The 26448-nt window shown below is 56.0% G+C and overlaps 2 protein-coding genes across 6 annotated transcripts in view; both read right to left on the reverse strand.

Annotated features, from left to right (window-relative positions):
* The window catches only part of EPB41 (erythrocyte membrane protein band 4.1), a 90441-nt gene extending 82489 nt beyond the window's left edge, over positions 1–7952 (reverse strand). For 2 of the 5 annotated variants that reach the window (XM_050909919.1, XM_050909916.1), the window contains exon 1: positions 1132–1274. The gene's annotated coding sequence lies outside the window, so the exon portion shown is untranslated. Of the gene's footprint in view, positions 1–1131; positions 1275–7936 lie in introns of those variants that run through there. The other 3 variants (XM_050909917.1, XM_050909920.1, XM_050909918.1) reach the window with 3 other exon arrangements.
* A 4785-nt stretch (positions 7953–12737) lies between these two features.
* LOC127025032 (CCN family member 2-like) lies at positions 12738–25608 on the reverse strand. The gene is made up of 5 exons (XM_050909809.1): positions 25534–25608; positions 20147–20360; positions 15948–16199; positions 15307–15515; positions 12738–15095 (listed from the first exon to the last, which is right to left on the reverse strand). The coding sequence occupies exons 1-5, from the start codon at positions 25594–25596 to the stop codon at positions 14784–14786; spliced, it is 1050 nt and encodes a 349-aa protein (XP_050765766.1). The 5' UTR covers positions 25597–25608; the 3' UTR covers positions 12738–14783.
* Between the last annotated feature and the right edge of the window lie 840 nt (positions 25609–26448).

The raw sequence follows: 26448 nt of genomic DNA on the forward strand, positions 1-26448 counted from the left end.
GGATTTGAGTCATCTCTCCTGCCCTCCCCTGTGAGGAATTGTATAATAATGCTGAGTTTAAGAATAAAGCAATCTGTTCCCAGCACCTTCCTCTGCTTTCCCTTCAAGTCTTTCATCAGTGACTGGCAGTACATTGAATGCTCGGGCACGGAGTAGAGCTGCTCTAAATACGCTCAGTCCCTTCCGTTACTGGGAGAGGAGAGGATATTACTGGGGAAGCAGGGGTGATGGACAGGAAAGGGGAAAGCTTAGCAGGAGGATACCTTTAAAAAAGGATACTTTTTTAAAAAAAAAAAAAAAAGTAAATTAAAAACTTGTGAAGTTTCCAGAGATAGCAACCTCAATGCAAAGGCACCACCGCATCCAGAGAACCAGCTTTACCAAGCAGAGACCCCTTCCTTTCCTCCACTCTGAGCACACACACCTTATTTTGAGAGGCTTTAATACACAAACAGCACCTCACAGCCAGGCTCAGGCACCAAACCTCTGCTGCGAAACCACGAGAATCCACCCCACCGGCACAATTTTTCCCCCGTGCGAAGCAGGATCTCTGTGAACGCAAGCTGGAGACATCAGTGCCTGCCGCGCTTCTCCAAGGTCGACACTCATTTCCCCTCCTCTCCTGCCAGAAGGGCCTGAGGCTCCTCTCCGTGCCCTGCAAAGCCCCACACATCTGCAGGTTTGCAAAGGGGAAGCCAGCCCAGCGCTGCGCTCCGGCCTTCAGAGAGCCCCTTACACAACCACAGCACTGATTTACCATCAACAGCCGTCAGGAGGCATCTGGGGAGAAACAGGGAGTATTGCTTTCCACTACCAAAAACATTTTCACTTCCATTTGCTCACCTGCTGGCACTTAGTGTGCTTTTATCATCAGGTCAGTGCTCTGCAGGCCAGGCTGGCAGGAAAAACTACTGCTGGGGACTTTTTCATGTTATAAACTTGGCCTGGAAATTGCTATATTAAGTGCTTTTCAATATCCAAAATCTTCACACACACAAGATAAATACTGCTGTTTGATAACAATCAATGCTCCAGAGCTTAAGACAGAATAAACAGGTCCGTTCATTATTTAAGTCCAAGTGATTCATTTCAGCTATTTCCTCTCACTGATCTAACGAAGCAGGTACTTACCCAGAGATGAGACAGCCGGGCAAACCACGCAGGCAAGGCACCAAAATCCATCACGGGGCAGTGTATAGAAGAGAAAGGAGAAGAGACACTGGTTAATAAGCAGTTCCAGCTAAACATGAAAAACCCCATGCATCTACCAGAAAAATCCCTCGAGCCACAAAGCCAAGTGCTCACACTTGTATTTTGCACGAGCGCTGCAAGCAGAGTTCACGTAAGCGAACTTTGGTGTCTGACTCTTCCCAGAACTGAAGGTGGAACCAGACGTTCACGTTGAGCCACTTCTTAGAAATGTAAACACCAAGTGGGGAAGGAAAAAAAAAAAAATTAGCCCCACATTACTTAACGCTGATAATACAGCGAGCAGTGACGCAGGCGTCCCGTGCCTGCCAGCCTCCAGTGAGTACGGCCTCCGGAGCCCCGGCCGGTGCCCAGGGTGGCACGGCACAGGTCAGGCACCACCGAGTCCCGGGCAGAGCCGGGCTGGAGAAGCAGCGAGCACGGTGCGGAGGCTGCAGACTGGCCCCGTGCGCTTCTGCGTCCGTCCGGCTCCTCCGGCCTTACATAACTTCTCGTGCAAACTTCTGCAAGGGATGGACACAGCCCAGCGCCTCCGGCCCCGATCCACAGGGCTCCAACTGAGCCCTCTAGCGGGCTTTAAAAACTCAACAAAACACCCATAGACTTAATTTAATTAACGCTCTGCCAGAGGCCTCTAAACCCTAATCCTCTCAACAAAAGGATCGTTAACTAAATAAAGAGATTCAAGAGAGCAACGGTGCTCTCAACCGCAGCGAGGCCGGCTGCATGCTCCAGCGGGCACATGCCAGGGCCCGAGCAGGGTGCCGAAATCCAGCCAGATCTTCGGCCCACACCGCAGCCCCACCGAGGGTGCGGGGACCTGCTCAACACAGTGCACAGACGAGCGCTCATAGCATGCAGGGGAAGCCTAGCACGGTGCCGGGCTGCACCAGGCACAGGACTATGCACCTCCTCTACAGCCATCCTGCCGCACCGGAGAGACAGGCACAAGCCCACACCCATCCTTTGGCTTGCACCGCAATGCTGACAGTCTCCATCGAGGCCAAAACCCCAAAGTGCTGAACTAGGACAGGATTTAGCTGGAGCGCTGGTTGTTTTTAAGTGTTATTATCCGCTGATGTCAAGAGCCTAGCAAGCAGGTGAAGAAGAGCTCTCCTTTCAAGAGGCAGCCTTGGTCCTTCAACCGCAGGCTGGGAAAACATCTCCATCTCACCTGGCCCTGCCAGCATGAACAGCAGGAAGGGTTTTCCTCACTTAGACTGGGGTGTACGTTGGCAGATGAATTTACAGCATGCAGGGTGCCGTCCAGTAAGGTGCAGTCAGGGAAAAGCCTTTACAGTCAAAGGTTCCCGGCCCACGAGCTTCACCCCAATGAGACAGAAATGGAGATCTGGGGTTGCCCTTTGCAGGTGGCTCTCTTGGAAAGCCACCTCCAGCTTCTGAGCCACACAGAGGATCCAGAGCAGCTGCAAGGAGCACATCCATGAGCCTACTCATGAGTGTGGTGAACAGGAACAGAAGGGAGCTTAATTACAGGGCAGGGATCATTCCCTCTGGCTTCAGATGTCAGCAGCAGCCTCGGCAGGGCCGTGCTGCCCCACGGGACAGGCGTTCCTTGACAGAGCCCGCAGCAAGCGCTGCCTTTGCCTGTGCCACGTGCAGAGCCTGTGGTCAGCAGGATCCTGGTTGGGGCTCTGCGATGAGCTGCAGAGCCTCAGGCTCGCAAATGTGAGAACCCAAAACAAGGAAGACTTCAGGTGTTGCTTCAGAAAAGCTTCTCTCTGTCAGCAGCAGCCTGCACAGGTCCCTCTGGAGATGCTACTGCAGCCCACCTATAAATACTGGTCCCCTGACTTTGGTGCTGTATGTGAGCACCCCAGTCTCATCAGCAGCTTCTGAAGCTCACATCTGAGCTCCAGCCATGGCATTCACCAGGGCAGCGACTGCAGTAGCTGCTGGTGGGGCAGGCTCATACCCCGGAGGCTGCCACAACCTGGGGCAGGGCTTTTAGGGTGGCCAGGAGATGCTTTAGCACACTACCTCTCCCCAGACCAACGCAGCCTTCCTTCGAGGGACCTCAGCCCTCCAAGGTGCCAGCCAAGCCCACCACAGACCCTCTATGTTTGGGTTTGTATGCTGGAAAGCATTCACAGAGGTCTCCATTTTCTTTTGCCCCTGCCCCCTCCCTGCAGCTTTTCAGGACGTGCCTCCAGGATAGAGCTGACACGTTGTCGAGGCCTCCTTGCCTGAAGATGCAGGAACAACTGTTCCCAGAACTAATGAGGCTGTCCTGCTTTGACCTGGGGCAGTTTTTGGCAGACACAGAATAAGCAGTCCTCTCCACGTTCACCTCCTGCAATAAATCCCAAGAGCTCCCGTCTCCCCAGCCCAGGCAAGAACACAGATGGTCACGGAGATTAAAACATACAGAGAATTAACCACCCTGTGCAAATGAGCTTCTTCATCCAGCCCAGCGCTGCCAGGTGGTTCGAGGTACAGCGCTTGGATGTGATCATCACGGTTTGCTGAGCTCTGATAACAGCCTCGTATCGACCAGAACAGGGGGCCAGAAAGCCGAGAAGTTTGAAGGCAGCTTGTAGGAGAGGCAAGATGCAAACTGCCAGAGCCAGGCAGCTGCCGTAACCACACTTGCCTCCTGCTACAGCAGTAGAAGAAAAAACAGCGGCACCAGGAAAAAGCCTGGCCAGCAGCACAGATCAATTCCGCGCTCCGTTATCTTGTGTATTCCCACCAAAAGGCAGCTCGGATGGATCAAGCGGCACTGCAACCCCAACGTGAGCCATCTGCAACTCCGGATGCTGCCCCGACGCCTCCGACCGCTGCTCACAAGGCACTGGGTGCCCACGGGCTGGCAGCAGGCAGCAAGGGAAACCCACACCGGCCCCTGCTGCCTTTCCTAGAAGGCTCAAGTCTTGGCACTCAGCTGAGGCACAGGATCTGTCAGCACAGCACACGGGGAAGGATCCGACTGTCGCATGGGGCCAAGTGACCTTCCTGAGAAAGGCAGGGCTTTCTCCAGGCTGCCTCCCAGGGAGGAACTGCACCCCAAACCCACGAGCACGTTAGCATCACCAGCGGGAGGTTTAAACCTTATTTTTCCTCAAAACCAGGGAAAAAATTCTGAAAGGAGTGGACTTCTTGCTCAGCCACGTCCCAGCTGCCAGTCGGTATTTTTAAGGGACAGGTTTCAAGCTATGCGATGATACAGATGACCATGCTTGCTATTAAAAGCATCCACCTCGCATCCAAGGAAATCCCCGAGCAGCGCTGACCCCATTTGCCAGCCCACGGCGAGGCTCCTCGCAGCCGCGGATTGGCCAAGGCCGATCCCGATCCCAACCCTACGGCAGAGGTTCACCTCCACGTCAGACGCAGGCACCTCCAGCACAACATCAACACAGACGGAGAAAGTCACGTTACAGCCCAACGTGGCTCAGGGCCGGGCCAGCATCTGCTCTCCATTGCTCCCGTGCTCGGCGTTCGAGTTCACGCAGATGGAGGGAGGCGACTCGGTGCTGTTCTGTCTGATACAGACCCTCAACGCAGAGAAAAAGCTCCCCTCAAGTTTTGAAGTGCCCACAAAACAGCTTACCCCATCTCCAAGGGGTTTTGGAGGGTTGGATACAGAAATACCAGCCCTTAAAGGCTGGTGCTGTCTGGCAAGCAGCTAAAGCACCGCTGCAATCAGGGGACAGCAACCAAGCAGGGATCAGCTCACGGAGGTCACGTACAACATGATAAATGCTGTAATGCATCAGCTGCGTTCACGCCCTGGCTACGATGATGCTTCAAGGCATCGGTCCACCCCGGTTCCCACCCACACCCAGCAGAGCTCAGCACCGACACCGGGTTCTCCAGGCTGTAAGCAAGCTCAAAGCTTCCCTGCGTCTCCCACCCCGTCGCTGCGATGCGCTGGCTTGTTTGCAACACCTACAAGATTGCTTTAACATCGCTGCAGTCGGAGCTTGGTCGCTCCGAAGACTCCCAGCACACGTCAAGCCTCACACCCCCTTGCTCAAATCCATCTCAGGTCAACCGTGGTCAGATGTAATTACCCACATGAAAGGAGCTAGAAGCCGCCTCTAATAAGAGGATGTGTTTGTGCCGTAAGGCCAGGGTTCCTCCTCCTCTTTTGCTGCTTACCAGGGTGCCAAAACTTGCCCCACATTAAGTGGACCAGCAAGAACTTAACCTCATTCCTTGCTACCAAACCTGGCTTTCCCAGGAACGGCAGGAAAAGGCAGGTTTCTCAGTCACCTATTTACAAACAGGAGCGGAGAACATTTTAACAGGATTCGCTCATTTAATTGAATAGCGCGCAGGACATCAGTGGCTTTATTTGTATTGGCAAAAGGGTTTGGGATGAGCAAATGGAGGAGCAAGGGCAGGCCCTACACCCCAAAACACTTCCCGGGGCCAGGCAACGTGCCACTGTTGAGCCCGCAGCCGTCCGCAGGCCGGTGTGGGGCTGGGGTGGTTCCCGACAGCCTCACCATCCTCCCGGGTGCGTTTTCCCAGCTGCCTCCATATCATCAAGCTGCAGGAAGCAGCAGCAAACTCTAAGAGGCACGGCAAAATAAGACGACCCAAGCTCCCTTCCAGCCTCTCCTCCTCCAATCTGCAAGCGAGAGGCAGCTTTAGAGCCTTCCCAGAGCAGCAGGGTCCAACTCACACGAGGCTCAGACAACACAAAGCCATTTTGACCCGGCATTTTCTGCCCCTGAGCGGACACTCGGGCCGGCAGCCCAGATGGTGCCTGTGTGTGCACTGCCCACGGCACCCCGTGCCTGCACGTCTGATATTTCAGGATTTTCTCGGGGGGCATCAGGAGGGGACTAGAGACAAACCATGCTAATTGGATAGACGAAGAGTCCTCAGCAGCCCTATAAAGCTTGCGAGCAGCTGCTCAAAACCTCTTGTGAACCACAAAAATAGTTTCGTCTAAGGAGCAGGCGTGGATTAAACGCCACAAATGCCTTTTTCTTTTCTCTGTGCAAAGTGCATTTTTCCCCCACTGCGGTCCCAAAACAAAAACCAGACCCGCAGATCAAACCAGGAAATTCAGCAAACTTTGAGCACCAACAATAGCCGGAGGATTTTCCAGACCTTCAAGCTTGTTTTGCAAGTCCAGATTATGTAAAGCGCCGCTCTGCCATTGTCGGGGAAGCCGCGCTGCCTGCTCGTGCCGGAGCCAGCTGGCACCGCGCTGCCCTCCCAGCAGGGCCTGTACCTAGCAAAGGCAGCGGGGTCTTGTGCAGCACCACAGATTCCTTCCCAGGCACCTTCCACTGCAGCTATTACCACGCGGCAGCAACTGCCTTTCATTTTACACCTAATTGTTATGTGATTAATCATCTTCCGAGGGTCTGAGTTTGTTTTCCAGACTACCATCCTGCCCAGGCTTTAGGTACTAAACCAGCTGCCCTGGAAGAAGAGTCTCCTTTGTGTCTACAGGGCGGCTTTACCGTGCCGTCGCGGCTGTGCCCAGCGGTGAAGTATCCCTTCCATCGCTTAACTAATCCTTGGCTTTTCTGCCAGTTGGGATACGCCAGAGGGGTGAAGCGGTTATCGCTGCACACACATCCTCCGGGAAAACCATACGAGAGGCTGAACTCATCCCGCATTCAGCACCCAGCTGGAAAAACCCCATCAGCACCCCGGAGGCAGGCAGGATGGGAGCCAGCATCCCCGGTACCCGGCTCCACGCACAATCCGTGTCCCCTGGCAATGGCCTCGCACACGGTCCCGGTGCATTTGCCTAATTAAGACCTAATGAAGCGGGGAGATCTATTGTGGGCCTGGCAGGGGAGCAGATGTGCCCCCTGAACCCGGCCGCTGCCAGGGGAAGCCCGCTGCTGTCTCCAGGGTGAATCAGCAGGAAAAGCTCAGGCCGGGATGCTCAGCCCTGCAAATTCAAGACCCCGCTGCTCTGTCAGAGCCAGGGAAAGAAAAATGCTCTGTTCATCAGCAGCCTCTAGTGGGGAGAAGCGCACAGACGGGCCGGCCGCTTCGGACGGACCCCACCAGCCCCGGGACACGCAGCCCCAGCGAGCCCACCCTGGCTGTCCCCACCAGCTCAGCCAGGGACAGCCCGGCACGGCTCAGCACGGCCCCGGTGCTCACGGCGTAAGGGACCCCAAGAGCCATGAATCGAACCACCGCGGCCTCGGCGGAGCATCCAGCGCACGAGAGCACTCGGAGGGGTGGTCCCCACACGCCGGCTGCGGTCCCACACCCAGCGCTGGTCCTGGGCTAAGCACAGAGAGCCGGCTGCAGCACCCCCCCGTGAAGCCTGACTCAGAGCCTCACACAAATCACTAGATGAAGAAAAAAAAAAATGCGTAAAAGGGACAACCGACACATCCCCATCCTTCCCGGGCAGCTCACTGAAAGATCTCCAGGCTGATGGTGGGTGAGTCCCTCCCTCCCACCTGAATCACACCTCTGACAGCTCCCACACCTCCAACCCGCAGCATCCAGCGTGGCCAAGAGCCAATTTTGACCCCAAACTTCCAGCCGCTGTGGCCTTGAGCCTCCTCCCGCAGCTGGGAACACGCAGCAAAGGTAAAACGCCGCTCGGCACAGAAGGGAGGATATCTGCCCTCCGGGGAAGGGACCGTCTGCAGCCTGCTCTCCTCCTCGGGGAACGGCTGCAGATGGAGCTCAGAAAAAGCTCCGTTATATATTAAATTAGTGACATATCTTCAGAGTCCCCCGCTCGGAGAACGGCTGACGTTTTGCTTACCCTCCGAGCAATCTTCACCCACCGGCAGCTCCGAAAGGACCGTGCCAGCCCGGGGGGGGACGCGCGGTGCGGAGAGATGCGGCTGCAGGCAATTCCAGCAGCTGCCAGGCTGCGCGCCGGGAGGAGAGCCTCGTCAGAGCAGCACCGCCGCGGATGAGAAGGCACTTTCTCTCCTCGGCAGGGTTTCAAACCCTCTCGAGAAGGCCTGAAGTTTCTCTTAAGCGCAAGGCAAAGCCAGGCGAAGGGACGGGGGAGGCCCCCGCCGCCCGCAGAACAGCTTGAGCCCGACCACGGGGAAGCAGTTTGATGCACGGATGAACTTTTTGCTGCCGCTGACTCGCCGTTACCATCACGACACGCAGAAGCGGCACGTGCCCCGTGTCGGGCGAGAAACAGGAGGGACTGCCAGCACCGCGACGAGCTGAGGGAGACCCACGTCTACACACGCCCTGGCACTTGAAGAGGAGCTGTGCACCTGGGGGGACACAAATTGCTCCGCAAGCTTCAGCTGCCTCCTTTCGGGGACGGGCACGGCGTAGCTGCATCACCCATGGGCACGTTTAGCACGAGCAGGGCAATGGCTGCGGAGGAAGGATCAGGCAGAACAGGGAACCCCAGTCCCGTGTCACCCAAAGCTCTGGCGCAGGTGCAAGTTACTCCCACGGACTAACCGGGTTACTCCGGCAGAAAGAGGACACAGAGGGAAGCATGCGCTCTGCCACCGGCAGCCCTGACCCCGGCTCTCCCGGAGCCGCATCCATGCCTTCATTAAAGCCTTAGGAAGGGAGCAGCAGAGGGATGGAGAGGGTTTTGGGGTGCACCTTCCAAGAACCTAACTTGCTCCCACGGCCCAAGGCAGCTCCTCTCCCGCGGGGCAGCAGAGATTTCCTCGCGCCGTCAGCCTTCCCCATCCCCGGCTGTCTGCGCTGGCTCACCCGGTCCCGCTGCCGGGCGGTGGCACAGCACGTGTGACGGTGCCGGGGGGGGCCGCTGGCGCACCCCGCGCCGAACCGCGGCCCCGCGCACCTTTGCGCAGCCTGACCTCACGCAGGGCACGCGTCGCCTGACGTCAGCCCCTGCCCGCCCAAGCTGGCAGGGCCGGCCAGCAGCCTTGGCCAGCGACCCCGCTGCAGGCAGCTGCCAACACCGCCCGACCCTAGACTTCAGCCCCCCGCCGGGGCCAGCCCCACAGCCCCACCACAGACCCCACAGAGGACAGGGCACCCCAACACCCGCTCCCGCAAACCAAATGTTTATTTTTTCCACACAAGAGCCTCGGCGTAAGTCAGTCCTTGGGCGAGGAGGCGGCTGCCGGCAGCGCCGAGCCAAGGCACACCCCTCCGTTGCAACACAGCCCTAAAGATAGCCGCTGTCCCCTGTGACTCCGGCCAGCGGCTCGGACCCCGGGACACCTGCCGAGCCCACCGGGAAGCGGGGAAGGCAGAAGCCACCGGTGCAGCCCACGGCACGGACTAGCAAGCAGGTTCACCGACCCCTCATCCCGCGACGGCTGCAGGAGGGTGAAATTCAGGAAGGGAAGAGATTGCAGGAACTGCCGGGGACGCCGAGTCCAGCCGCACGCTCCTCCAGTTGCAACATCAGCGCAAAGCACCCCCGTCTAAAAGGGGATGTGGCGAGATAAATCCCCCGCTCCCGCAGCCGCACGGGGGGGAACGGCGCAGAAAAGTCGATGGCGAGGTTTTAGCGCTGCCCGGTTGAGCGCGGCATCGATCCGCGCCGGGACAGGTATCGACGGGAGGAGGCCGCCCCCGGCACTCCGCAGCTCGGCCGCTGCCGCCGGCTTTGGGAACCGTCTCGGCGGGTGCAGACGGCGTCTTGGAGAGAGGGGAAAGAGCGCGGCCGCCCGCCCCAAAGCCCCGGGCTGAGCAGGCTGCGGCTCAGGCGCAACCCCAGTGAGCACCAAACGCCTCCGGGAAATCAGAGCCGGACCCAGATGCCAACGCGGGAGCTGCCGCCTCCCAGGAAGGGACAACCAGCGCCACTGCCGTGACCGCGGGCTGCGGGGGGGGACGTGACCCCCCGAGGCTGCACCCACTTTTCCCATCCGCTGCACCAGTGGGAACAACACTATGGGGGGAAAAACACCCCAGTCCGGGATCGGCATCCCCCCGTGGGGCAGGGCCCCGCGCCCTCTGCGCCCCATCCACCTCCCGAGCCTGAGGCTGCTGTGGGCCCCCCCCCGCTGCCCCCCAGAGCACCCCAGCCCTCCCCACCCCATATCCTCCCCCTCAGCCCCATGCACCCCCCCAGCCCCACTCAGGGTCCCTGCTAGAGCCCCAGTGCACCCCATTCCCCCCACACTCACCCCACACCCAGCCTGACCCCACTGGGGGCCGCCCCACCCCAGAGCACCCCACATTCCCCCTTCCGCCCCATACGCTTCCTGACCCCACTGCGGGTGCCCCCCTGATCTCCCCCAGCCCCAGGACCCCTCCCATTTCCCCACAGCCCCCCTGCCCCACACCTCACTCACTGCGGGTCCCCCACACCCAGCCTGACCCCCCCAAACCCCAGAGCACCCTAAAGCACCTCGCACCTAGCTTCACCTCTGTGGGTCCCCCTGCCTCCCCCAGCCCCAGGTCACCCCACCCTCCCCTCACCCCACCCCTAGCCTGTGCCCGCTGTGGATCCCCCCCACCCCACAGCACTCCATGTCCCCTCGTAACCCCACCACTCCATAACCAGCCTGACCCCCCATCTGCTACCAGAGCACCCCAAACCCTCCTATAACCCCCCCACCCCATAACCAGACTGACCCACTACAGGCCCCTCTAGGGAGCCCCAGATCCCCCCATAGCCCCCCAACCCCATAACCACCCTGACCCCACTATAGCCCCCCCAGAGTGCCCCAGGCCCCCTACAGCCCTCCCCACCCCATAACCGGCCTGACCCCACTATGGGCCCCCAACTCCCCTGTGACCCCCCCACCCCACAACCACCCCGGATCCCCCTGCAGCCCCCCCGCCCCACGGCTGCCCCGGGCCCGCTGCGCCCTCCGGCCCCCCCCGCTTACCCGGGCCGGGGCGGCCGCTCCGCTCCGCTCCGCACCGCGCTGCCTCCACCTGCACCGCTGGCCCCGCCCCCTGACGTCACGCGCGCCCCGCCCCCCCGCGCCGCCGGCCGCGCCCACTGGCTGCCGCCACCGCCCGTCAGCGCCGCGGAGGGGGCGGGGCCGGCGGCGGCGCGGCGCTGCAGTGGGCGGGGCGGGCAGGTGACGGTGTGGCGTCACCGTGGGCGAAGGGGCGGGGCGAGGAGATTCCCTCCCCCCTCCCCGCGGGGGGCGCGTGACCTCACCGCTGGCCTCCCAGCGCCGCTCTGACGTCACCATCCCATATAAGGAGGAAGGGCTCCCACGGGTTCCCCATGCACCTCACGGGCCGTGGGCACCCTGGGCGGGGTTCGGGCCCCCCCGAGCGTGTCTGGGTGCCCGGCTGTCAGCGGCAGAGCCCCAAATCCCCCCAAAACCAGCAGAATCGGGTGTTTTACAGATTTTTATGCTCGTTTTCACCCGCCGCCTCTTTTTAGGGGAAAAACCCCTCCCTGCCCTGGGGGCTGGAGGCGCCGGGGGAGCCCCCGTCCTGCGCTCGCCCTGGGGGGGCTGCGGCGTGGTGGGGGCCGATAAGGGCGGCGCAGGGCCAAGGCAGGGCCAGAGCTGCCCCCGCTCCTCACCGGGGTCCCCGCACGCCGCCGGCTGCCCCAAAAACGCGGCCTTATCCCTGGCACCCACGGGGACACGCCTGGGCTATCGGTGCCGCGCAGGCGACGGCTGCGGGCGATAAGAGGGGAGCGGGGCTCCCCGGGACCGGGACAGCCACGGAGGTGGCGGCGGGCTGGAATTCGGCCCCCTCGCCAGCACCGAGGGCCTCACTGCCGTCTCTGCCGGCCCAGCCGCGGTGGTGGCCCGGCAGTGGGGACATTGGGTGCCTGGGGCTGGGCTGGAGGCGGTGGGTGCTGCCCCGGGGCTGTGCTCCTGCCCCCGGCACCCACTCAGCTCCCCAGGAGCAGGCACAGGCCCTGCAACCCCACGGCACCCTGCCTTGGGGACAGGGTGCCCCGGTAGGGAGGTGCCTGGTGCCACCTAATGGCCACCGCCCTGGGGACATTGGCAAGGACCGCGTCCCCTCCCCGCTGCCTCCCCCAGCACCTCTCCAGCTTCCAGAGAGCGATGGGACGGATCCTGCTCCGGGCTCAGAGCCTCGACCCCCCCGCAGCTCCTGCTCAAGCATGACGGGGGCTCGTCCCCCTGTCACCTCCCTCTCCCCAGGGAGCCCGAGGCCTTCCCCAGGGGAGGAGGAAGGTTTTGGGGGGAGGAAGAGCCTCTCGCCCCTGCCGCGGTGCCGGGGGTGGGAGAGGCGGGAGCCCCTGGCTAATGTGATGAGAGGGGGATGAATCCGTAAGCTGTTAAGCCACCGCAAAGCCCCTCGCGTTCTGGCCCCATTATCGCCGACTTCTGCTCACATCTGCTCCCAGGGTTATTTTTAACCGGGTATTAAGGACTTCTGGGTCCTTAAGCAGGCGGAGGGGGGGCTCTGCTCGTCCCCTCCCAGAGCAGGAGCCGCGAAAGCCGCAGAGGTGCCCGTGAGACACGAACACCAGCCCCGCTGCTGTTTGGGGAGGGGGGGAATCCCTCCACACCCAGCCATCAGCTTTGCAGAGGATCCCAGCACCGGTCCCAGCAGGCTGGTGGCACTGGGGAAAGGCGGAGGGGAAACCAGGCAGGAGCCTCGCACAGAGGGATGCTGCCAGGGATATAAAAAATAAAGATATATTTATTAGCGTTGAGTAAAGTGCAACGTCAGCGTAGTTTTACACTCAGAAGCCGTGTAAACGGCAGGAGAAAAGTTCAGAGCAGACCTGGAGGGCAAGGGGAGAAAAGGCCCCGAGCAAGGCTGTGCTAAAAGGATACAAGAACTGTACAACGGCCTTTAGAAAAACAAAAGAAAGAACCTCAGATAAATTATTTACAGTTCAGATTGATTACAGGAGGCTGAAGGCTCACGAGCTTCCGCAGGCTGAGAGAGCAAGAAAAGAGGGGCTGAGACACGACACAGGCCCCAAGCCGGCGTTTCGGCGGAGTCGGGGGCTGCAGGGCAGCGTTTGTTGGCGGCTGGGATTATCCTCCGGCATCAGGTTCTGCTTTGGGGTGGGAGCTGTGGTGGGGTAAAGCCTCGGTGCTGCGGCGTGGCCCCTGCTCCTGCCCGGCTGGGACCAGGAATTCCATCATGATTTCCAGTGGTGAAAGGCAGGGAAGATTTAAGGAACGAGATCAGGCCCTTTAACTGGATGTTTCCGCTAAAAATCAGCACAGACTAAACGCAACTGGTAAGACTTCAGAGACGGCACGGAGCTGCCGAGGTGCAGGGAGCTGCATCGCTGCCGGCTGTGCCAGCCGGGCTGGGGGCTTACGGGACCGCTCCTGTGCCGGTGGCCTCTCCCGCTCTGCACAGGTTTGGCAAGAAGGGAACCCCACCGCTGGAGACCCCGGCACCACGCAGCTTTCCGTGCCGCTGCCTCGGTAACTCCGGAAAGGATCTGCTCCATTTACAAAGACGGGCATTTTTCTTGCCAGTGCCTTAAACTCCCCGGGGAGACCCGAGCTGAACTGCGTTCCTCCAACTTACGACCCCCCAGCAAAGACTCCGGAGCCGAAACGACGCTGCAGCCCCACTGTGGATGTGTGAGCCGGTGGAGTCCAGCCCCTCGCCCACCCCGGAGCCATTTCTGAAGAGAGTACCGAAAGGGACAACAGGACGTGCTCATCACGGCACTAAAAACTGGCACGAGCAGCACCCGCAGCGGACGTGTTTCAGCCTGGCAGCCTGGCTCACCCCCATTTCACACTGGAAGAGCTCCTCGGGTCTGAAACAGACCCCAGGGACCACTGCCCTGCCAGCGCCAGAGGCAAAGCTACAGCCTGGCCGAATCCTTTTTTCTATGAAGAAGCTCCTTCCTGGGCTCAGATCTTCCGGAGGAGGCCCGGAGCCATGCTCTGTCTCCCGCAGTGACACGACATGACTCGCCGTTTCCTTGTCTTCGCTGTCCGCCTCACTGGCACGCAAGGCTAAAAGGAATTTAACGGGGAAAAAACAAAAAGACAGCCCAGCCTTGAGCCGCCCGGAGAACGGGTCACCCAGCAGATGATCCGGCCTCTCTAGGAGCAAACTGATCTGGAACAAAGCTGCGGACGGGAAAGCACGCGGGAGGGTGAAAGGTGGGCACAAGGATGGCGAAGGGCTTTTGCCAACTTGTTGGATCCGATTAGCCAAAAATAATGGAAAAGCTCAGCAGGAGCCCAGCGCGGGGCCAGGACCACTTCCCTCACCGAGAAGCTTTGCATCAACACGCAGCAGAGCCCCGCTCTGCCGGAAAGCAGGCTGCGGAGCCCGGCTTTAGCTCAGGCCTCCCGGGCTTCCCCTGTCTCGTGCTCTGGGTTTGCCGCATGGTTTTGGCAGGCCAGTGGCCACGGGGAATCGTACCCGCTGCGCTCGCAGCTGGAGACAGGCTGGAGCCACGCGGCTTTGATCCACTCTCCCATCTGGTCAGTGGGAACATGGATCAAGTTTGCAGCTCAAGCCTGTTTCTGGTTCTTTCACCGACCTTTGCAACGCCATGAGTGAAGGTGAGGAGCCCGGAGCAGATGGGGCTGTTCCTCCCCGCACCTCGGCTTGTTTGGAAGGCCACTGGGACCACTGGTGGCGAACGGTGCTGTTCCGAAGAGCACAGCCCCTCACAGAGGGGGAAGAGGCTGCATTGTCCTGGGACGCAGCCACGAAAGCGCTGCAGAGCCCTCTTGACACCTTGGCCTGTGGATCTGGCACGGAGAGGGCTACTGCCTCTCTGTCTTGACGTGGTCTCCAATCATCCTCCTGTGATACGTGGCCAGGAAGATGTCGTTGTCTCGGGGGCAGTCGTAGTGGCAGGAGCACATCTTGATGAACATCATCTTCCGCTGGAAGAAGTCCCCCTCGGGGCAGCGGAACTCCACCTCCACGGTGCTGGTGACGTACGGGGTGCAGCAGCGGCCGTCCGTGCAGCTGCCGCAGAACTTGGGCCGGTAGGAACGGGTGCTGGTGCAGCCCGAAAACTCGAAGTGGAGGCTCTGGCGTGGCTTTGGGGTCCGCACACACTTCTTCCCCTTCTAGAGAGGGAGCAGATGGGTTAACAAGGACATGACCATCAGACGAAAGGCCCACCTAGGCCTGTGCTCTATCTCCATCCCTGGGCAATAGGACACAGAAAAAGTGGAAGCACAGAGCAAACCCTCCGAGATGGGCTCAAGCCTGACAAGTACCTAACGGGGTCGTCCCTGGCATTCGCCGGGGTGTGTCCCCTCTCCCCAAGCCCAGTACCTTGGTTTTTTCCACGGGGAAGTCGCAGGGCCGGACCATGCAGAGCCGGGTCTCCTTCTCCAGGCGGCACTGGGGGTTGTCGTTGGTCACTCGCGCGGAGATGCCCATGCCGCAGCTCTTGGAGCAAGCGCTCCACTCGGTGGTCTGCACCAAGCAGTTCTCCTGCAGGTTATTCAGCTCTGGCTTCTGTGCTGGATCCTCCCTGAAAACTGAGCCGCGCGGAAGAGACACAAGGCAAGGTTTGGGGCTTGGGACAAAGTGTGGCAGCTCCGTGGCGGCTCCCAACTTGGTCTAACTCTTCAGAGACAGTAGCAAAGGTCTGATCCATCCCGTGAGCTCCTCAGCCGCTCAGCGGAAGGAGCACACAGGCAAGCACGGGGCCATTTCCTACCTCAGCCCAGCTCCAGCCAGTTCTGCTGCGGTATCAGAGGGTGTGCGAGCCTCCCCGCAGCATCGCTAAGCTCTCCCCTTAATGGGTCTGGAGTTCGAGGCTCGGTACCCACACCAGGGTGCACCAAGTGAGCAGTCACCACCAGTTCCAAACCAGATGTGACTTAGGGCCCCAATCCAAAGGCAGTTTGGATCCACCCCTATCCCCCAGCAAACAGCTCCCGGCCCTGACACATCCGCCCGCCACTCACCCGCCATGGCCGTTTCGAAGCGGTTTTCCTCACTGCCCTCCTCGCAGATCCACTCTTCGCAGCACTTATTGCGAAACTTCACCCGCCGGGGCTTGGGGCACTCGGGGGACGGGAGCCGCAGGTCGTCGGAGCAGAGGGGGATGCAGCCGATGGCCCCGTCCATGCAGATGCACTGCAGCTTGCAGGTGGGCTGGAAGCTCTCCCCGTTGTGGTAGATCTTGCCCAGCAGGTCACAAGTTGCACCCTCGTGAGCTGCGGGAAGGAGGAAGAGGAGGAGGAGAAGCTGAGCAGATGGCAGGGGGCTGGCAGCACGGCCTCTGCCGCAGCGGGTCACAGGGCTGCTGCTGAGGGACAAGTGCCCACGTGCAGACTCTCCCCTGCTCCGCCATCCCAGTGCCGGATGCAGCAGAAGTTGGCACATTTAACATGTGGCTCCCTGGACCCAAGGCTATTCCTGACATCGGCTTTTGGAAGTTGGCTCCAGCTGTGCCAGACCTCCCAAAGTTCTCTCGAAAAATCTCTCCTCCGCTTGGATGAGCTACTAAGCAGGGCTTTGTCTTTACAGCTTGTAAACAGCCTGTTCTCCAGTCAGAGGGCTTCCTGGCCGGCTCAGAGAGTGCCCAGTCACTGGTGTTGTGCAAGATGCGTTCCTGACGCGACACGTGAGCCAGCGGCTTTGCTCCTCGTTACTCCTAGGAGACCAAAAGGCAACGTTCTCCTAAGAGCAGCTGGTTCCCCACATGTCTAAAGGTACCTACAAGAGGAAAATAACACTTTGGGTTTACGACCTTTTTGGCTCCTCTGGGATGCATGAATCTCTTCTTCCTTCCAGCCACAACTTCTGTTTCTCTCTGTTCTGATCTCCAGATCTCTCACCTCCAGCCCTCCTCCGAGGCTTTCACTCTTTCCCGATAACACTTAAACGAGCAAAAAAGGAAACGCAACAATACCTGACGCATAGGAGCAATCTTCAGTCTGCGGGTGCGAGCAATGCTCACAAGTTCTTACGTCTGTATTAGCCAAAATTTTTCCAGTGGAACTTTTCCAGCAGAAAACTCGTATTTGATTAAGAGTTTTGCAGGCACAGATCAACGTCAGGAATGTTTTCAATGAGAAACAACTGAAGCATTTCAATTTGATATCAAAGATTTCCTCTATGCTCTTACAATAGCTCAACCAAAACACTCGTTGGACAGTGTCCATAGGGGGAAGCATTTTGCTCGGGTAATTATTTTAGATACTATAAAGATCAAGATGAAACATTTTGATATAATGGAAGTGGAAAGTTTTGACAAAGCCAAACGAGTATTCTGAATAACTCATGGAAAGTTTTGAGATTTTTTTTTTTTTTTTTCTTCTTTCAGCCTGAAATGAGATGTTGAAATCTCAGAGTCGTTCACAGGACAGAAATCCTGCTTTTGGACAGTTCTCGTCAGCTGCTGCTTTCTGCAATCCTGACCCTTAAAAAACAAAGAAATCCATGCAAACCTCTATTGGGAAGTTACCAAAATGAAGGATTCTTGGCTGCTTGCGGAGGCTTACCAGGAAACCTGATCTATTTTCCCCTTAGTCCTGCTTGCCCGTGGAACATTGTCTCAGACAGAAAGTGTTTGGACCAAACAGGGAGCGAGAGCCTCTTTCCAGCCCACCTAGTCCTTGAGGGGACACAAATCCTTCCGGGCTGCTAATGCCTTGTTTCTAACCAGAGCTGGATCTCAACTTGCAACTCTTTTCGATGCCATCGGTATAAAAATACTCCTGTGCTCCTACTTAGAAGTTTCAAAATCCTCACTTTTTCCATCAAAGTGGAAGCCGTCCACTTTCCCTCCACACAACCATTCATACTTATTTTTAAATCCTCTTTCGCTGTTTTTTAGCCCAAGCCCTCTCCCTTCCCGATGAACTGATCGTGCTGTTCCCTCAGCAGCACTCCTCCCCGCCCAAGCAATGGCAGCCTGCTCAGGGGTTTTATTATGTTTTCAAAACTCAATCGTTTTGTCATGCCCTTCATTACCCTACAATGACCTCACTTTCCCCTTGACCCGATCCAATTAAAGCACCAAAACGGATGGTGCCAGCGGAGTGAGACGGCTCTTTCTTTACCAGCTCCGCTTGGCACCGCTGCCCCCTCCCGCCTCCACACGCCAAGCCCGGCCAAGGAGACTTTTGCCCTTTTCTGCAGGGAATATGGCAGAGCTCAAGTGAGCCGCTCCAGCCGCCGCAGCTCTGCCAGCTCCCGGCACCCACCCAGGCCACCCTAACCACCCTCAGGCTCTCCTACTCTAGAGTTACTATGGGATCGTCTCAACCTTTCTGATACTCCAAGGTCTCTGCAAGAAGGGGAGAATTCCTCCGCAATACGTGAAACGCTCCATGCTGTGATAACATTAAACAAATATCCAGTCATTTTCACTCCGATGGTTCCCTTCCCGTCTCTTCCGATACGGCCTTCAGGCTGGTACCCAACCTAGCAGCTTTTCCCATGACACCCGAACACCTCTCTGCTCCTTTCTGTTCCCGTCTCATCCGTCTTATTTGGACACCTCGAAGCTCTCTCTTCTCTATTCACAGACGCTGATCTTGCCCTTCATTTGATTCATCGCTCCACCTTCAGCTTCCTTCGCTGCCTCCAAAATCCCCCATCTTCCAAGAGATCAGTGTGGACATCACAAAAATATCACCCAAGGACATTACGGCCCAAACTCTCAGTCCAATTGAGGGAGATATCCTGGTCTATGCTCATCTGGGATTTTTACCGTGAAAATCTTAATTTCTCATTTAAAGGCAGGAAGGACAGTTGTCAGCTTCAAGTCTGATTTTCTACGGAGCAGGGATCTGGGACTCTCACTCCAAAATCTTTGTATCAAACCCAGACGTCATGGTGAATACGAAGCACTTTTATTAGAAAGATGTCCAGTCTTCATGTGAAGTCTTCGAGATGGAAACTCCTCCACACTCCGGAGTAAACTGTTCCAGTGATTTAGCTACCTTTACTCTACAAACACTACACCTCATTTCCAGTCTTAATTAGGCAGTTTACAGCTTCCACCCGCTGGATGTTATTACGCCTACGTTTACCTTAGTAAGCTTCAATCGTCAGCTCTTACGTGTATCAATGCCTACAGACAGTACTAGGAAGCTCATGTGGCTTCTAAAGATCACAATAACTGGGGGAGGAAAATTAAACAACGTATAAAAACTTCTCATAAGAAAGGAGAAAACACCTTCTACAAGTTAAATTCATTATTTAGAGTAAAAAAAAGAAACAAAAAAAACCCTGTATGTGATCCCAGCACTGCAAAACAGCGCAGTTGCACCCCGAGCACGCAGCGTCCCTCTCGCGGGGTGGTGTGAGTGGCACGGCTGCCGGAGCATTTCCAGAGATGCCCTGTGCAGGGGCTGAACGCTTCCCAAAGCATTCACATCAGCTTTCCAGCCCTCGTGCCTTCCTATTTCGAAAAGCTTGAATTATAAAAATGGTCAGCTCCCGGCAGAGACGGGGCAGAGGAGTCTTGTTTTTAAACAAAGAACAGGAGACTGAGGAAATACTTCTTGTTTTCCTCTACACCAAAATAATTTTTGCATGCTTTAAAAATAGCTACTAAACAAAAAAAAAAAATCAAAGAGATTTTTCTTTTCTGGCTGAAAAGAGGCACCAGGAGAGAAAACAGGTCTGCATTTGTATTTACCTGGCTCAGTAATTCTCATGTCCTACATATACACTATTTTGCAAACGAGTTGTTCAGCTCTTTCCACCCACGGGCTAAAGCCAGAAACACGGCATGCCTCTTGCATGTAAGCAGTCGAGCGCAAAATGCCAGTCATCTCCAGCGCAAGGCAGCGAGATTTTGGGTGAGATTTTCCAAGCAACCGTACTCCCCAGTAAAAGTCCAGATTGCTGATATTCACCCACAGGCACTACAGGTTAGAGGACGTCTCCTAACAACGTCACAGGAACAAAGGAGAATCCCAAACCCCCACTCGTGCCTTCGGAAACATCCTTCATGGCAGGAGGAAGGAGGTTGCGTGTGTATCGGTATCAGTGAAACTGTTGGCTCGCAGGGCTGGCACAGATCTCACAACGTGATGCTGGATGAAGCTCCAAGCGCCGCAGGAAATTCTGACGATGCCGTGGGTTTTCTGGGAGGTCTGAAGGGGCCACAAGAAAACCGCACAATAACAGAACATACAGCTCTCACCTAAGCAGATCCCGCTGCCTCTGTGGATTTTGGAGAAGTCGCAGTAGAGTCCCTTGTGATGATCACAGGGTTTCTGCAGGGAACAGAGTTCGCCAAGCTGCCTGGCACACACCTTGCAGCAACCACAGGCATCCAACACGTGGCTGGTGCCAGCGGGGCACTGCAGAGGCTGGGAGGGACACTGGCATGGATACGTGCAGGCCTGCGGTTCTACCTGGAGGGCAAACAAGCCGTGGAGAGAATGAGTCTCCTGCAAGCCAGCCAGGCAGAGAAATGAAAAACACGATTCTGCTTCAAGCACAGACACCCATCAAGAGGAGGGAAGACCGACTTCGCCCTCCACCGGAGAGCCCTGCTGCAGAAGATGTGCGTGCAGCTCCCAAGCACTCGCAAGACTAATCTTTTTCTCATCCCTAACTCATCTGCAGCTCAAGGGAAAAAAAAGATAGCTCTGGGAAGCAGGGCCAAAACAAACAGGACAAGCAGTAGCTTGGAGTCCCATGTGCAGCTCGGCCCCTCGCTTCCCTGAAAGCAATAAAAGAGTAATTATTAACAGTAAGCAATCCCCAGCTCTTACATAGCACTGCTCAGGAGAAAACATCAAAGCACTCTGCGGCAGCATCATTAGACCCAGTCCAAAGATGGAAAAAGTGAGGTGCATAGCGAAAGGACCTGCCGAAAGTCAGCCAGCAGGACTGCGGCAGCGCTGAAAACTGACCCGAAAGCTCCCGAGTCCCGTTTTGTCCCCTGGATCTCAAAATTTCTTCGTTATTCCCAGAGATGTGCCCTCTCCTCTCCCCTTTCCAGAGAACGCAGCGTAACCAACCTCCCTTGGGACCGTGTGAATCTACAGCTGCCCCACTTGGCAGCATTTCAGAAGTGCTGGCCACCTCTTGAAACCCACCCTTGGCTTTTATGCCACTTCAGATGCTAAACAGAGATCAGGCTATGTCTGAAGGAGGCTCACCTCCTCCGGAAAACCCAGGACGCTTCAAACACTCCAATAACTCAGTCTGTGGCACCCTTGTCCTGAATCAGCCCGGAGCAGGTACGCCAGCCTCAGCTCTGGATGCGCCCAGATTTGGGCAAGACGTAAAATCACGACTGTGAAAGGTGCAGAGCGTGTGGTCTCTAAAGCTCCTCTTACGCCTCCTCAGAAACATCAGTGTGCCAACTCTAGCCTGGTTTTCTGTTCAGCTTCTGCCCGCTAAAATTCTCCAGGTAGTTCAGAGGGATGCAAGAGCACGACTCCAATTTGCAGCGCTCGCTCGCCGCGCGCTGCTAGACACGGATCAGCTCCCACCCCAGGGCTGATACAACCCGTACGCGTAGATGATGCCAGCAAAACGCTTCGGGATCCTGGATTGCTGTGAGCTGGGTGAAGAGAAAAACACCCGACAGGGCAGAGCCCTCACAGCTCCGCTGCCATACCCGGCCACTGCCACCCAGGGAGAGGGGCTGCAGCGGCTGGAAAGAGCCTGGGGGCGGGCGGGAGGGGGACGACGACACCTGGAAGAGAGGTCAACAAAAAAATCTTGCTACGGCTCTGTTTGCACTTGTTATATCCCATCCAGCCCTCGCTTGTGAAACAGCTTCCTCGGATATTGTGTTTGTCACCAATAACAGTAGTAAAACTTTTCCAGCTGCTTTGACTGTTGCTCAAAACAGCTGCTCTGACTTCAGCTCGCACGGGGTCAGAAGATGCCAACTGCTTTGTACTTCTGCGACAATCAGCGCAGAATGGGGTAGGACAGGGATGAGGCTAAATCTTAACTCACACGTCCTCCCCGAATCTCACCCTGCTCAGCAGGAATCGGCGTAATTCTCCTTGAAAACTCCTAGCGCAAAGTATTTTGGAAACAAGCCTCTCCTGTCTGTAGCCCAGCTGTTCCCAGACGGCAGTCTCAGAGCCGCTCGCCGGGAGCTGGCATGGCACAGGGATCTCTGCCCGACTGCTAAAGCGCATTAAAAGACGGCTAAAAATACAGAAATGCTTTCCTACTGTTTTTCATGTATGCAACCGCTGTAGCTGCCAAAAGGACGTGTTATTCAACCATGGATGAGTGGGTGGGGGGTACATGAGATCATAAAAGAGGCAAAGCATTCCTAACACAGGACCTATATTAAGATGCAATCCATGCACTTAAAAAAAATAATGACAACAAGCATTTTCCAATGCAGTGTCAGCCACAGGCCATATAAGAAACACTCTCAAAATAGCTCTCCTACTGAAAAACAAACCAAAACAACCTCTTTCAGGATAACAGAGAATGCAACGCAATTAAACCCAACCGAGTTTTCTTTCTCGCCTTCATTAATCATTGTTGGCGCTGTTTATTTCCTTTAATAACTCACCCAAAGAAACTAGGCCACCTGGTTTTACCCGGCCTTCACAATCAGCTTCACTTCCTCATTACATTGCGGCTGCTTTTTCAGCACAAGAACATCTGGATTCAGATCTCCGAGGTATCCGAGACCTGCCGGGTGACTCGGCACCCCCACCTCTGCCGGGCCTCAGTTCCCCCACCCGCGAGCAGAAGCATGGCTTAAAAGGCCCAATTCATCCGTATTTACGGGGCTCTTTTCAACGAGGTTTGCCAATCAGTCAGCCCAGACATGCTTCTCTTCATCACCCAGTCCACTCGGCCCCAGGGTGTGTTGGGGCTCCTGTTTGCTTGTTTTATTACTGAGCAAAGTCAGCTCGTGCTATTTATAACTCCCGCTCCTCTCACGGGCCCAAGAGAGGAGAGAATGAGCTGAAATCTTTTTTGGCTCATGCACACTCAACAGTGAGCACTGAATAACTGGCTGGCGAGGGGAACTTCTTGAGTTGGGAACAGCTGGTAGAAAGTCAACGCTGAACCAACTTCCTCAAGTTCTCCGTTACTTCATTTGCTTTCACAGCAATTTCAAAGAGGCTAAAAAATGGGTTGTATTGCGTTTGCATGGAGCACCCTCCACTCTGCGTTATTTTCAAGGATTGCTTCTTGTTTCAGTCCAGTGTGGGAACTGCCCAAACTGTCCCAAAGAACTGCAAGGACTCGCATTCAGGGCTTTGCTACAGACCCACACGTAACACAAAGACCAGCATTTCCACATAACGTGCCACCGGCCCGCGTGCAGAGGGATTCAACTCGGGGAACGTTTCATTTTCTTCCCTCTGCAGAAGGGTCTGTCCCCAAAACTACACTTTTACCTCCACTGAGCAGGATCCTAACTTCAAATTCACTATAGCCTCCACCTTGTTTCTCTTGAGGTTAGCAGTGTGTTTCCGTGAACTTTGAGAGCAGCAGAACAGAACCAGTGTTAGAGATCAAGGCTACAGATTTAAGAAAGTGCTAAAGCCTGGAATATCAGCTCTCCCTGCTCCTGTCATATCGATCACAAACACCATGTGTGAATCTGCCGCTCCCAGGACCCCTGAGCGACGGCCAAGCCACAACGGGAGCGCAAAGAGTCTGACTAGAGGACTCCCTCGCCTGTGCTCCGTGCCTGTTCTCCACCACTGACTCCCAGGTCACATCTGCTCAGCTGACAAGCCAGAACAAGCTTCCTCCCAACTGCCAGCACCAAACCCAGTTACCTGGGGGGGGGAAAGAAAAAGTGAGAATGTTCTTCCTGCTTCATATTCACGTAAAAACTCTTCCCCCTACACCCTCAGGAAGGAACGAGTCGGAGGACACGAGCTCACCCCACTGCAGCACTTCCGTGGCATCGTCAGGACTTCTCATTCCTGACCAGTCAATGTCCACACGAGCCCAGGGAACCAGCTAAGAGGGCCAAACCAAAGAGGATTTTCAAAAGGCGTTTGGGCTCGCGGCTGCATTCAAAGGGCTGGGAAAGGAGCGTTTTGAAGCTGAGCTAGCTGTTTGCAAAGTGCTTTGGGAGCCAGGGGTTAACGCTGCAAGGTAGAAGGAATACAATAAACATGTAACGGGTTCTCTTTCACGCTCCAAGACTGGCAGTAGATAGAGCAGCCAAAACACAACTATTGACATACTCCAAACACTAAATTTTCATGGATAATACCTGCTCTCCCTCCATCACAGGCTCTCAAGGCACCTTCCCAAGGTTGCTGCAGCGCGTTGTACAACAGCCTGTTACGAGAGACAAGAACCACCACCCCCATTTCACAGACAGAGAGCGGAGACACGGAGACTTGCCCAGGCTGAGCCTGGCAGAGCTAAACATAACTCCCAGCAATCCTGGATCTACTCTCGCCTCTGAACAACACAGGAGGCAGATTCAGGAGTAACAGCTCTCGTTTCCTTGCTCGATCCGCTAAACGTCACTCTCAGAGCTCAAAGAAAGTCTAAAGTCCCATTTCTGAGGCAGTCGGCAGGTTTAGGGAAAATGACATCACCTCAGAGGAATCACAGAATCACAGAATCATAGAAGACCGGGTTGGAAGGGCCCTCAAAGGTCACCTGGTCCAACCTTTCCTGGCAAAAATAATAAAATTTGGTAATAATAAAGTGTCACAGCGGTGGGATTCACTGCTATCATTTATATGACCAATATGATGCTGCCAAAGCTGGGTCAGTGCAAGAATCAAGAAGACCGTCCCAAATCACAGAAGTTACCCTTAGATCACAGTAGTGTTAGGCGCACAGGACGCTGTTCCTGGCAGGGAAGGGGCTGGCACATGCTGGGTGCTGCCAGGAGCAATCACACAGACCTTATCAACCAGAAGTTTATTGCATCTATCAGCACAACAAGCCGTGCAAAGCACAGTGGCTCCGTGAACCTGATTTCTTCACTGAACCAAAAGGCACTTACTGCAATTCAGATACATTAATGACTGCAGCAACGTTCCTGCTATTACCGGCACGGTAATAGCACACAAAAGTCCTAAGCAGAATCAGCTGCTCTGTCAAGCACTTGTACTAACACAAAAACAGGCACAAATCCTGCTCTGGAGAGGCTGCAGTCTAATTTCCCCCTTGGGATCCCTGGTTTTGGGAACACACGGGTGGATTCAGTGGCAGTTGGGGAAGGATGGTGATGGTAAGGACCTGGGATAGGAGACTTTTATTCCTTGCAGTGACATAAACTCAGTGACTTCACCACTCTCTGTTCTCTTCTCCCCCCTTGTAAACCAGGGCTGGCTTCTAGCTCCCGAGAGCGGAGTGAAACAAAACCCATTCACATTTGCCAAGAGCTCCGAGAGCCGTAGATGACAGGCGTTAACGCGCGGCGCGGCTCCGAGCGTGATTTAGTTACACAGTGCATTTGCATTGCTCTGCTAACAGCCAAACTTCTCTCGGAAACCTTCGGAGGCAGGTGGCAGCTGGGAAGAGTTATTCAGCCGAAAGCGTTCGCATGCATCAAAGCAAGAAGCTGCAACGCCCGGCCAGCAAACGGAGCGGCTGCAGTGCCATACATACCCAGCCAGGTGCAAGGAGGAGGAGGAACAGGGTCCGGGTCACTGTCCCCAAGTTGCCAGACATCCCGAGTAAAGGGAAGGGAGGGGATTCAGGCTGCCGACTGACTCACTCCTTCTCCTCCTGAGTTTCTCCTCTCTCTTTGGAGAAAGTTGCACACCAGCTCCTCTTTAAATAGCCTCCTGGAGGGGGCGTGCCCCGCACTTGAGTGACAATCTGGAAAGCAAGGCGAAATGGGTGCAACAAAAAATGTCCAAATTCCAGGGAACATGAGCAGATTCCTGTGGCCCTGGCGGTTACGGGGCTGCCAGCGCAGCCTGCAGCTTGGTTGCTTTCCATGTGGGTAAATCAAATCCCAGTAAAAGCAGGATTATTATTTATTAATTTTTCCTCTTTTTAACTCCGAAAGTATGAAGCCTGGGACAGCTTTCTTGACACAACCCCCCTTGCCCTACCTCCATCCATTCCTTTTTGGCTGCAAGAACTGAGGACTTAAATAAGCACAGCTTTGTGGTGCTCAGTGTTTTTCCTTTGAACAGGAGGGAGAGATGGAAAGTTCAGCACTGTTAGGTGCAATTAGGTACCATAACTGACCGTGCATCACCAGCGCTTGCTGCTGCCAGCTCCGAGAAATAAAAGTTTCATGACTATAAAGACTGCTGTCTGAACTCCTGCAACGCGGAGCTGCTTGTTCCACGACGCAATAAAAAGCTACAGGGTGAAGGTTATTGATAAAGGACAGCAATTCCCCGCAGTGCTTTATTTGCGCCTCGGGATTGATGCAGGATATAACACATTTTTATCTCAGTGCATGATCTTTTCTGTTTGCTGCTGAAATACAGAATCAGGCTTCTGCGCTGCCGGCACAAAAAGACCTTTAGAATACGAAAGAGTTGTTTTGTGTATTAAAGAGTTGTT

Source organism: Gymnogyps californianus, chromosome 22 (assembly GCF_018139145.2).
Source record: "Gymnogyps californianus isolate 813 chromosome 22, ASM1813914v2, whole genome shotgun sequence".
Lineage (NCBI taxonomy): Eukaryota > Metazoa > Chordata > Aves > Accipitriformes > Cathartidae > Gymnogyps > Gymnogyps californianus.

Bases quoted from the DNA above. Each gene is read 5' to 3' on its own strand.
- LOC127025032 (XM_050909809.1), bottom strand. From the start codon at position 25,596: ATGTCTGGCAACTTGGGGACAGTGACCCGGACCCTGTTCCTCCTCCTC. The intron at 15,516-15,947 runs GTGAGTGGCGGG...CGCGCGGCTCAG, and splicing joins CTTCGAAACGGCCATGGCGG to TTTTCAGGGAGGATCCAGCA. The intron at 15,096-15,306 runs GTACTGGGCTTG...CTCCCTCTCTAG, and splicing joins TCCCCGTGGAAAAAACCAAG to AAGGGGAAGAAGTGTGTGCG.